Below are 12,603 nucleotides of genomic sequence, written 5' to 3' on the forward strand. Positions count from 1 at the left end.
TGCCACAAATATATCGATCACAAGGAATATATTATAAATCCTCTTAAGGCTGCTGGATTGAAAATGAGTAGAAGTTCCTTTCACCTACTTCTGTAAATACTCAAGGTTAGTTTCTGCATGAAATCTTATCATTTTTAATCTTGTAATTGTGATTGATTAAATATATACTAATGGGAGGATTCACTTGAAGTTTTAAAATTTATGCCACTGCATTGACGGTATTAGAAATTCTAATTAAACTAATCGTTTTTATTAGAATAATAGATATTAGATCTAATATGTCATTCCTTAAAAAAAAAAAAAAAGGTCTATATATTAATAAGAGGAGTCCAGATCTGGATTTGCACTCTGATATTTGAGGACATCGTTGTCATTACACTTTCTAAATTATCATCATTATCAAGAATTAATCTGTTTTGTTTTCTTTACTCATATCTACGCATACATCACAATTCATGCATGAATTCATAAATTAAGTCTAATTAAGTAGGTATTCCTAGTATTGTTAAATTAAGAAATGTCATTTTTTTTTAAAGATTGACTGTAGTTTTAATTGATTTTTGATAAATTATATATTGATCTTGGTAAATTATTAATTAGTCAATCATTAATTTACCAAGGTTTAATGTATCAATTTTCAATCTCGTAAATTATTGATTTCATAATTTTTTTAAAAATGGTATTTTTTTTTTCTTTTTTTTTTTAATTATCAAAACTAAGAACCTTTTCTAAAAGTGTGTTTTAGAAAGGGTCCCCTTCACACAAAATAAACGAACTCAAATTTTTTGTCCAATTTTAGTGTGTAAATAAGTGTCTAACTAATCATATCATGTTATTATATGTAAAATCCAAACTATTTTTTAACTAATTCTTTTGTAACACGTTATAATTTGTTAGACACCAATTAAAATATCATAAATTAGACAGAAGATGGGATCCGAAATTAACAAAAGCCATATATACGAGACGCCAGCACTTCTGTCCTCATTGCTGTCCGCCACTAAAATTTTTGAGTCATTCATGTCATCTGTTATTGAAACTACCGAAAATGGAGTCAACGAAAGGAAAACAGAAGGTGTAGAATTTAGGCTAAATATATATATATATATATGTTTCTTAAAGAAAATGGGGGCGAACCATCCACACGGTGCTAGTTGCGTGAAAAGAACTTATTTCATTTTTGCTAGAAGAGTAACTTATTCAATTTATTAGTTCATTTCCTATTCTACTTTTTTTTTTTTTTTCGTCTATAGAAATTTCCTATTCTACTTCTACACACATGGAAGACGTATCATTATTCATGTCAATTTATAATTTAGGCATTCTCATTGATTTTCTTTAGTTTTTCTCTCTTTTAAATGCAAAATGCTAGATTCCTACCACTGGGGAGCTAAGATTTTGTGAGGGAAATGCAGCCTGTAGGCCCAAATGCGAAAAAAAATATTCGAAAAGAGTAATCAGTTATAAATGCAGATGGGAAAAGGGACCCAAATTTTGTATATGCTGTGTGAGTATGATTGACAATGTTTTTTTTATGAACAATGTTATAGGACACCAATGGTGCTGGTGCTGATCATTATCGACTAATAAAAAGTAGATTCGGTAACATAAAACCTATTTGCTACGTGTTCTTTAGCACCCTAATCCATATTTTAATCATAAGAGACTGTCAAAATGAAACTAGTAGCCAAAAAAAAATCTAGAATGAAGTAAATATTTTGCGATTTTACTATATATATATATATATATTCTGGTAAGATTTGAGATATCTTCTTCTCGTTCATGATTTTCATAATTCAAATATTCGTTTGCAAAATGTGTCACCTACAACAGTACTATGTTAGGGACTATTCTTGGATCTGAAGACTATTCTTGGATACGTAACTCAGAGGATTTGATATTTAAATTCCGATGTGGAATATTCAATTATGATTGTACGTATTGTGTATATTTTAATGTAATTTATTTACTTTTATGTATCACTATCTCCGATTTATAGACTTGTATTTCTTTTCTGGAAAAGGAAAATGGATTTAAAAGCATGAACAGATAATATAGCAAATTATCCTTTTTTTTATTATTACTTATGCCATGCTTTGCCAAAATGATATTTACTCGTTTCGCATTCATTACAAAGGAAAATAATAAATTTCATTATTTTGGAATTTTAACTAACCTCTACCAATAGTCCTTGCAAGAACAATGCCCGTTACTGAAACGATGTAGACACTTCGAGTCTGTCACATATATTTCGCACCCGTACGTCTTAGAGATGTACTTTGCCGTCTCATGGCAATTTCCGCACATTCTTAGGCTTTTAACGATTCTTATGCATTGAGCTTTCCTTGGGAAGCCAATGAGTGCAAAAGCAATCGCAATCTTTTCACAGTGTACCCGGCCGACCTCTTCTTTCTCCTCTTCCTCAATGCAAAGCCCCTCATGAAAACCGTATTTACTCGCTTTTCCTGCTATGTCATGTATCCAAGGATAGAGATAAGGTTCAGATTGATCACCGTTGACAAATGTGTAGACTCTATTTTGCAGTTCAATCCAGCATCTACCCAGATGCCTTTTCGTGGCGTTCTCTTTTTCAAGCTTTCTCATTTTCGGATCATTCTCAGATTTCGCAACTAAAGCATCCGCCTGCGCTCTTAAGCGCTGAATCAAGTAATTCCCTGGTTCCAAGTCGAGTATTTTATCCAGAGCACGCACCGTGAAGCCAATGTTTCTATGATTCCTACTCGCTGTGAGTAAAGCAGCCCAGACTGAGGAGTCTGGTTCCACTGGCATATTTTCAATGAACTCCATTGCTTCTCCGAGCCTACCTGGACGGCCATACAAATCCACCACAGCCGCATAGTGTTCTAGACCAGGAACAATGTTATAATCTTCGGTGATGCTAGAGAAAGCTAGCCTCCCCTTGTCCACTAGACCAGAAAGACTGCATGAATAAATAATACTTAGAAAAGTTCCTCTATTTGGTTTCAATCCTGACTTCGTCATGTCATCAAAGAGATCAAGAGCAGCATTCGAGAAACCATGCAAGACATAACCGGCGATAATGGAGTTCCAAGTGATGATATCTTTTGATAACATTCTATCAAATATAGTCCTCGAATATGTCATATTTCCTGCCTTGGCATAAGTGTCTAGTAATGAATTTGCCACAGGAAGTTCAGAGTCTAAGACTCTACGTAGTATGCAACAATGAATCTCTCTTACCTTTTTTTCTGCAAGTAGATTTGCACAAGTAGGCAATACACTTAACATGGTAACCAAATTGGGAATAACACAGTAGGACTGCATTTGTCGAAATATCCCGAGTGCCTTGTCTTTTTCCCCAACATGTAGGTAACCGGCAACGAGAGAGTTCCATGATGCAGTGTTTCGTTTGACTTTGCCATCTTTTTCCATCCTTCGAAAGAGATCCATGGCTTCGTCCTCATCACCATTCTGTATATACCCCGAGATCATCACATTCCATGTGATAACATTAGGTGCTACATCTGATTCCTGCATTTTCATGAAGAGTTCACAAGCCTTACCACAGTAACCAGCTTGGCAATAACCCCCAATCAACGAGTTCCAAGTGAAAACATCTTTCTCTATGATCATATCAAACACCTCTTGAGCAGCTTCCAATTCCCCACACTTGGAATACATGTCAATGAGTGAATTTCCGACCAAAACATCTTCAATAAGACCAATCTTAATTGAGAAGGCATGGATTTCCAGCCCTTTGCCAAGTGATTTTAGAGACGCACAGGCTGAAACTGCGCTTGTAATCGTAACTGCATTTGGTTTCACTCCAGCCAAAAGCATCTCCTTGAACAAATCCAATGCCTGATTTCTCCTGTTATTTTGAGCAAATCCTGAGATCAAAGATGTCCAAGTAAACACATCAGGAACTATCCCTAAACTTTCCATCTTCTTCATCAGTCCCATGGCAACATCAGTTTGCCCCAACTGGTTATAACTAGCAATCATTATGTTCCAAGTTACCAAACCCGGTTCAGTCCCTTCTTCTCTCACTGCATCAAACAATCTAGTAGCTTCTTCCATCCGACCATTCTGGCAAAACCCGGATATAATCGCATTCCAACTGACCAAGTCCCTCTTATCCATACTCTCAAAAAACCTCCTTGCCCAATTCAGTTTCCCACATTTCGCATACACAGCCAAAATCGAATTGATGACGCGAATAGAACCACAAAAACCGCACCGAACCACCATCGAATGTATCACCTTGGCTGTCTTGAAATCCGCGCAGTTCCCACAAGCCTCGAGGATCTTAGGCAACAGAAATTTATCGGGAAGAATACCATCTCCCATCATCAAGTAAAAAAGCTTTAAAACTTCCTTCCACCTCTGCTCTCTAGAGCACGCACCGATCATGGCCGACCAAGTGAACAAGTTTCTCTCACGCATTCCATCAAACACCCGGCGTGCGTCGTGCAAGCAGCCACATTTCGCGTACATACTTACCAACTTAGTCTCAACAAACGGATTAACGTACTGGACCAATCCCATCATCCGAGCATGGAGCTTCCGACCCAACTCAATAGAATTCGTATCGATACAAGACTGAAGTAAATTCATATAAGTTCTGGGTTTTAGTTTTACCTTCGACCCACGTTCGGCAATGGCGTCGAGAGCCGCAACGGCGTCGCTGAGGCGTCCGTCTCTGCAGAGCTTATCCAAATGGGAGTCGAAAGAGATGGTCGTTGAGAATTCAGATGGCTGAATAATACCAGCTTTAGTGGGAATTATAGGCAGTACTGGAGGAGGCTTTAAGTTGCAGGGAATTATTACGTTCTCCATTGTTGGAGTTTCTAAAACTTTTTATTTTTTATTTTTTTTATTTTAAAATTCTCCGAGTCTACATTTTCCAGTTCATTATCCCCTTTTGTGGTCTACGAGCTTTGGATATCCGTTAAGATTCAGCCGTTTTTTTTCTTTTTTCTTTTGGCCACTCGCAACTCAGGTCTCGGCTTACTGCTGATGTAGTTTTCTGGAAAACGACATTGTTACATTAACAACGAAGTCCTTTTTTCGGTTTTTGAGCAGAAAACGATATGACCTTAGAATGAACATTCTTTTTTTCTTTCTAACAAATGTTAGTTTTTTAATGAGTAATTTAGTAATAATAAATTTTATTAAAAATAAGTGTGTGAAAAGTAAAATGGAAGGTATATATTTTATACAAAATTTAAAAATAATGTCAAGTTCATAATTGATGTAGTTGTGGTGATTTTAATATGTTAATTACTCTGAATATGGTTTTGAAGAAGGAAAGCATACTTAGTCAATGAAAGATTTAGAAGATTTAGTGCAATCATGGAGATTTCTGCAGATTCGATATAAGATCTATTTGAAGAAAGAAAAATAGATTAATTACTTGATGAGTGCTTCTATTATTATTGGAAAAGGAGAAAAATGTATAAAAGATATATATATATATATATATATGTGTGTGTGTGGGTGCATTAACGTGGAGAATAAGAGTGAGAGTGGCCTATGCTTTTATGTGAGGGTATGTGCTTTATAAGGTAATATGTGTGTGTGCAGACTAAATCTATCCCATTAAGAAGGATTTAAAATTGGTAATCAGATTGATTTGAAAAAGTATTCAATTGGCACTTGACCTGGATTACACGTGAATTATTGTTATATATATAGCATATGGGTGTACGTGAGTTTCACAGCCTTGGAAGTGAGAATATTGGGCTTTTATGTTTTTGAGATTTTAAAGCAATTCAAGGCTGCCTATATGAGGGGTGCTCTTACAGAGAATATTTGCAGAAGAGAAAGTTTGTGATTAGTGAGCCTTTGAGTGTTGATTAAAAATCGTCATTCGGGAGAAGGATTAGAAGCTTTTGGGAGAAAGTGCACTGCCAGCCGAAAGGATTTCGCCGTGCAGTTTTTTAAGCGAGTAGTGCTCGTTGGACAAAGCCATTAAGGAGATTCGACATGGCGGTGACAACGTTAAGGAGGGAGTCTTTGGGTGTATAAGTCCGATTGGTGTTTGTAATCCTTTGATCTTAGTAGATTGTTTAATGTCTGGGCATGTCCCTGCAGATGTAGGTGTGCGCACCAAACTGTGATATCAATTCCTTGTGTCTTTTATGTTTTTGTTAATCTTTCTGCACTTATAATTTGTTGATGCTGAATTAAAGAAAAAATATATCTATCTACACGTATTTGTCATCAGTGTTACAACTAGTGTTATAATACTCTTTGTGACACCGACTGAAAAACATACCTTTCACTAAATTTTTAATTTTGATAAATTATTTCTTAAACCTTTTATTTTCAATCATTTTAGTGCTTGCACATCAAAATTGACTATGTTTTTCTAAAAATTTTATATAGATTATCACATCCCAAATGAAAAATAGCTGAATTTTTCACAGAAATAATTTTATTAAATGTTTAATATTCTTTTCATTGTTTTTACAAATCATTAAAAACTAGAACAGTTTACATTTAGTATGACTATTTCTATAACAAAATTCAGTTACTATTTTCCTAGGACGTGATAATCTTTGAAAATTTCAGAAGTCATTTCTTAGGAACTATTGTGGAGGCGTGGCCTCAAGATCATAATATTATGCAGGGACTTAAGTGGTTAATTAAAGTTTAGGGGAACCAAAATGACACATACTGGGATAATTACCTTTTTTTCTAGGCCATTTACTACCACACAGAAAAGAAAATTGTTGAATTTATCCTCAAAAGTGTACGTGTCTTGATTTTTATCACTTACTTTTATTAGTACGATTTTGTTAATATAGTTATTTGATTAAAAATAGTATTAATTAAGAGTAAAAAGTAAAAATCAAGATCTATACACTTTTAAGGAATATTTGTCAAAATTTATAATTACAGAATAATACAAAATGTCTAAGAATGTATATTGTTTTATTTAATTACAAAAATGTCCAAAATTAAGGACGTTTTAACTCTTACAAAATGAAATAATTAACATTTAATAAAGAAATTTTAAAAGAGAAAATATCACTTAACAATCACGAAACCAAGAATCATCTTTATATATATATTCTTTCGATTTTTAAAGGGAAGTTAAATGCTGGTATAATATCGACAGAAGGAAACATATTACAACTAAGTTCGCATCCGCTAGTCCTGCTTTATAATTAACTTATTTGTTGTTCATATCTCAATTTGTCATTAAAAAAAATAAAATCATTTTAGTATGTTATGTCACAGGCACCTTGCGTTTTCAAAAATGTTAAAAAGGCACTTTCACATTTTAATGAAAAGCATCATCTTACGTAAGGTAGATTTTTGGACATATGCATGAAACATTTGTTATTGATTAAACTTTTTTTTTCCCCCTAAATATGTTATAATCTCCTTCTTTTTTGTAAACAACCAAACTGCATGCATCCCACGAAATCCCCGAATAAGAGATTTCAAAAAATCTTTTTACACCAATGTCTACTTGAATGTTAAGCTGCAATTCCTTTAGAGATCTTCCTTCTTCAGATACTGTTTTTCTTTCCATGAACAGTTGTATCATTATGTCTACCATCCTCATTTGCTCATCATTATTAGGTAATAGAGATGAAGTGAATACATACTGTTGGTGGTTTGATCGACACCAGGGTTACCGATCAATGCTTTGCCAATCGCTCTCCTAAACAGCCTAGAATTGTCGAATAGCCCTCCTAATGTAGCTGAACGGGACAACATGGACCTCCTCTCTTGTCACCGATAGGCGCTCGGCAAGGCCGCTCCTCGGCCACACACTGTGGGAAATGTCAAGGGAAGGATGCTGCGTACACAATCTCCCATTTGGAGTCATCTGCACCTCCATTGGAGATAGTACGACTTGCATGGATTAATGACATCAGTACATGAACCTGATAAGACTGTACAACCGTACAAGAGAGCCTCATATGAGTCATGCGTCCAACCTCAATCCAACAACAAAAGGGTTTATTTAGTATGAGAATTTAAATTAAGATGATTCTAATTATTATTCTAAAATCAGAATCATTATTCATGATTTTGGGTTCAAATCATGATTCAGAATCAGGGGTTTGAATCACCTTAAATAAAGAGAGATGGTGGTTTTAGAATCATGATTTGAGCTAGTTTAAAACATCACATTAGATTTTGAATCATGATTCAGAATCATTCAAACTAAACACTGATTCTGAATCATAATTCAAAATCACTGTAAACAAACACTGATTCTGAACTAGAATTCAGAATCATGATTCTAGATTTATCTACCAAGCGCACTCTAAATTAGCGTTAGAGAGCCATTGACAAGCACCACACAGGTATCCCCTGACTCTGAAACCCACTTACTCATTGGTGCAGAATAGTGATATTCTCTTTCTCATATGGAAGAACAACAGACCAGAGAGTTTGACGAACTCCGACAGAAGAAAGAGAGTTTGATCACCGTGCCGCACGTGATATTGTGTCAGATTTGAACATCGACACATACATAGAATGTTTACAATAATTTCTCAACTTTGGCTATTACAATAATTTCTCAACTTTGGCTATTACAATAATTTCTCAACTTCAGCTATTATAATAATGTTTATAATGTTTACAATAATAGAATATTTACCATATGAATTATCACAAGTGGTGAGTTAATTATACCACTTTGAAGCTCGACTCTGACATGTTTCCAAGTGGGCCAATAAGGACCTCTATGAGTCCAATTGAACTATTTTCCCGGGTCTCAACATGATAAGCTTGGAAGTGAAATCTTGTTGGTAAGTATCATGTGCAAAATTGTTCATCCTAAGTCATAGTCAATGCAAACTCTCCTCCATGTCACGTCAGTACTATATGTGACTTTGATGAAATCATTCATGTTGGAAAAACTTGATTGTCAATCGACTCTTAGGATATATTTACTTTACATTAAAGAGAAAAAGAAAGTGTAGATTGATTATCATTCTTATTTAATAATGTGTAACGAGTAAAGAGAATATCAATCTTTGCATTCCTTTAATATTGATTTCTTGTTAAAGAGAATGAATGCTAAATTTATTTATCTACCCTTAAGGAACTATTATATAGTCAATGATTATCAAATTCTATAAAAGGACATTTTAGTGATTACATTCATAACATTGTTATTCTTAATTTTAGTAAACATAAGAAAGGAAATGAGATTGTTACCTATTACACCATCTGATAAAGAATTATTATATAGTCAATAATTATCAAATTATATAAAAGGACATTTAAGTGATTACATTTATAACATTGTTATTTCTAATTTTAATAAATATAAGAAAAGAAATGAGATTGTTATCTATTACACAATCTAATAAAAAAATGAATGATCCTTAATTCTATTATTTTATTTTTTTTAATTCCATGACGTTTTTCATTATATTCTTTTACTTTTTGGTAAACGCGTCCTTAGTTAATGGAAAATTTTTTACAATCACACAAACTATTCTTCACTCTCAATAACCACAATACACTCACACTTTTATAGATAGAAACTAAAATATACTTGAAGTGCTTTTAAACTGGACAAGTTGAAACAAAGCTACAAAGCTCCCACTTTGCTTCATAATTGATATGGGACAAAGACACCCTTTTTATTTCGCTGAAATCTTAATTAATGCCACCTTGTATGGTACACAACGAAAAAATAGACAGTAAGTGCAGTCACAACAAGTAGTAAACAAAAATAAATACATATAAATAAAATAAAAAAGACAAGTTAAAGTATCCTATCCTCCATATACAATATACAAAAACTCATGACCTAGAAAGAATCAACAAAAGAAAAAAGATCTTAAAAAAACCAGATTCTCGTCCGTTTGTTAAAACCTAAGTAAATATAAATGAGTAAGAGCAGTCACAACAAATAGAAATAAAGATAAATTAATACAAAAAGATAAATAAAATAAGAAGACAAATTAAAATATCATATCATCCATTCATACAAATATACAAAACATGACGACCTAGAAAGAATTAACACAAGAAAAGGATCTAAGAAGTAGCAAACAACCCTCTGAAGGTATGCTCCCTGGTTATGGTGATGGCGAAAATGACTTCTGCCATGCACATGACTCGTGACCTCATGACATTGGGATTAGATTTCATCACTCAATCTCTACCGCGCATGTGTCAACTTGAGTCGATTAGACTTGAAGACTATCAACCAAGAAGACCATCCAGAAGGATTCAACAGCCCAAGTTGGCTAGAAGACAATTCAGATCCAATAATTTTATTGTTGAAGTCCGATATTATTTAACTTTTCTTAGCTAACCCTTGCATGTATTTCAATTATAGCTCGTAATTATAATCTACTAGATCATATACAAAGTCCGATGGTATTTCTCATGTCTCATTTATATTTAATAGATGACTTTTCACCTTGTACAACAGCAAGCTCCCATTTTTTTCTTTTCTTGCTAGTATTTCCATGTGAGGAAGGCGATACAAATGAAATAAGTAGCTCTAACTGAGAAATCACCTTTTCTTTTAACACCGCAATATAGTCACCTTCATTAGCTGCGCTTGAACTCTCATTCACATGCGTCTGAAAAGAGAGAGTGTGTGAGAGAAATTCTTATCCTATTAATTTATGAAATATGAGGAGATTGAGCTCGTTTTGTGAAGATAATGATTTGATTTAAAATATAATATTTATCACCTAATTTGGATTTTGTGGAGTTAGTTTTTGCATATCAGATTTGTGTGTGAATCTTATTTAAATTTCAACTAACAAATAACGTCTGTTTTAGTTCAAATGCATTTGAATGACAGGATCAGCTATTTAGTTTGCACGAAACTGCCATATACATTTTTGTCTGAATGCTTCGAAGCTTCAACATTCTATTCGCACGAAACTGCTAGAAGAAAACTAGAAATTGGTTGCCTTAAAAATTGAAGATTTCTAGCAGCAGAATTTCAACATCACTTTTTGTCACTGTTTGACACGTGGACTTTATGAACATGCTATATTATCATTTAAATAGAAAATGAAATAATAGAGTGCACAAATCAAACAATAAATATAGAAAGTGACAGAAAGAACGATGTTAACATTTCTCTTTAAAGATTGGACCATGAAAAGATTCGAACCTAGGTCAAATAGAATGTATCTAGACCTTTCTATACCTAGCCTTAGCTAATTATTTAAGGAAATCCTATTGTGATGCTCGAACTCAGAGCCTGAGAAAGACAGAGAAATCAAGCATTCTTTGGGCTTTTGCACTTAACTCTCACACCATGTTGCCTTAGTGGATTCAACAATCCAAAGTAGGTTCAAGAAGGAACCTAAGGCGTACTACGCTTAGAATACGTCAGTTTGACCGAGGGCAAGCATGTAGCTTAGAGTATGTTAGTTTGATCGAATGCATCTTAAAACTTGGAGTAGGATGAGGAGTTTGAAGACGAGTCAGAAAGAGACATCATGGATACAATATTAGAGGAGTTTCTTAGCATTCTTATAATTACAATATCTTGTAACTATAATTCAGAGAGAGTGAAATCCTTCTTTTATTTGGTGTGATTAATATCAATGATTTTTTTTTTCTCGAGGGGTTTTTCAACACGTTAAATAACTATATTATTGCGTCGTTTATTTATTTTCATAGCAATTTTTTGACATGATACTAACAGAGTGTTATTGAGTAACTTTGTTTACACAAAACACGTTTTATCTGATAGATCTGGCTCCACTATTTTAGTATAAGCCTTTATAAAAAAAATACCTAGTTAATTAATTTTATATGTCATAAATAGAACTAATTGTTTTTACGCATTATTAAAGAATGCAAAGTTCTTTCACAAAGAGAGAGGACACAACTAGAATTCGATACTAAACCAATCACCCCGCAACACACGTAACATGCAAAGCTTATAGGAAGAAAATTGTTGTAGCTAAAAGATTGTCATGAAATGTATACTTGCCGTTTATTTAGAAGCAAAGTTGAAAAACAATCTGCAACCACAATTGGAATATTTATTTACTTTAGATTTAACTGTCTAAATGAATGACTAAAGAGTGCTTTTATAATTAACTTATTTGTTATTGTTTCCCATCTCAATTTTCCATCAATGAAATTATAAGTGCTCACATATTAGTAAAGAACTAAGGCCCATTTAAAAGGTATATTCAAACCATGATTCTTGATTCTGACATTTGAGATTTAAATTTTTTGTGTGAGGAAAACACTGTAGCAGAATCAATAATTTGAGTTTGAGTATATAAAGCAAACAGGTTCTAATTTATTTAATTATGAGACTTGAACATGCAGGTATGGCTAGAAGGAATAAAAGCGTCCCGTTCATTTCACCGATTCGAGTTTAGAATTTGAGTTTTGTTACAGTAAAAAGCTCTTAGAAACAGTCACATCTAATTTTTTTGTTACAGTACAAAACTCTCACATAAAGTCACATATCAACTCGAATTAAAAACTCGAATCAACAAACTAAACGGGTCCGATATATCTACCTGAATATGAATGTGGTAGCATTCTCTCTCTTCACAAACATGAATAGTCGAAGCACCCACAATGCATATGCCTTCATCTCTCTTCCTGCAAATTTGTAAGATTAATTCACCCTTTCTAATTTCA

At 33.6% G+C, this 12,603-nt stretch overlaps 1 protein-coding gene across 1 annotated transcript; it reads right to left on the reverse strand.

Moving 5' to 3' along the window:
- Positions 1-2,073: 2,073 nt before the first annotated feature.
- Positions 2,074-4,989, reverse strand: LOC21406956 (pentatricopeptide repeat-containing protein At1g19720). Its single transcript, XM_010105604.2, has one exon. The coding sequence runs from the start codon at positions 4,819-4,821 to the stop codon at positions 2,179-2,181; it is 2,643 nt and encodes an 880-aa protein (XP_010103906.1). The 5' UTR covers positions 4,822-4,989; the 3' UTR covers positions 2,074-2,178.
- Positions 4,990-12,603: the final 7,614 nt, after the last annotated feature.

Source organism: Morus notabilis, unplaced genomic scaffold (assembly GCF_000414095.1).
Source record: "Morus notabilis unplaced genomic scaffold, ASM41409v2 Scaffold165, whole genome shotgun sequence".
Taxonomy (NCBI): domain Eukaryota; kingdom Viridiplantae; phylum Streptophyta; class Magnoliopsida; order Rosales; family Moraceae; genus Morus; species Morus notabilis.

What these genes read in the sequence shown, in the direction of transcription:
- LOC21406956 (XM_010105604.2), bottom strand. Translation starts at nt 4,821, where the DNA reads ATGGAGAACGTAATAATTCCCTGCAACTTAAAGCCTCCTCCAGTACTG.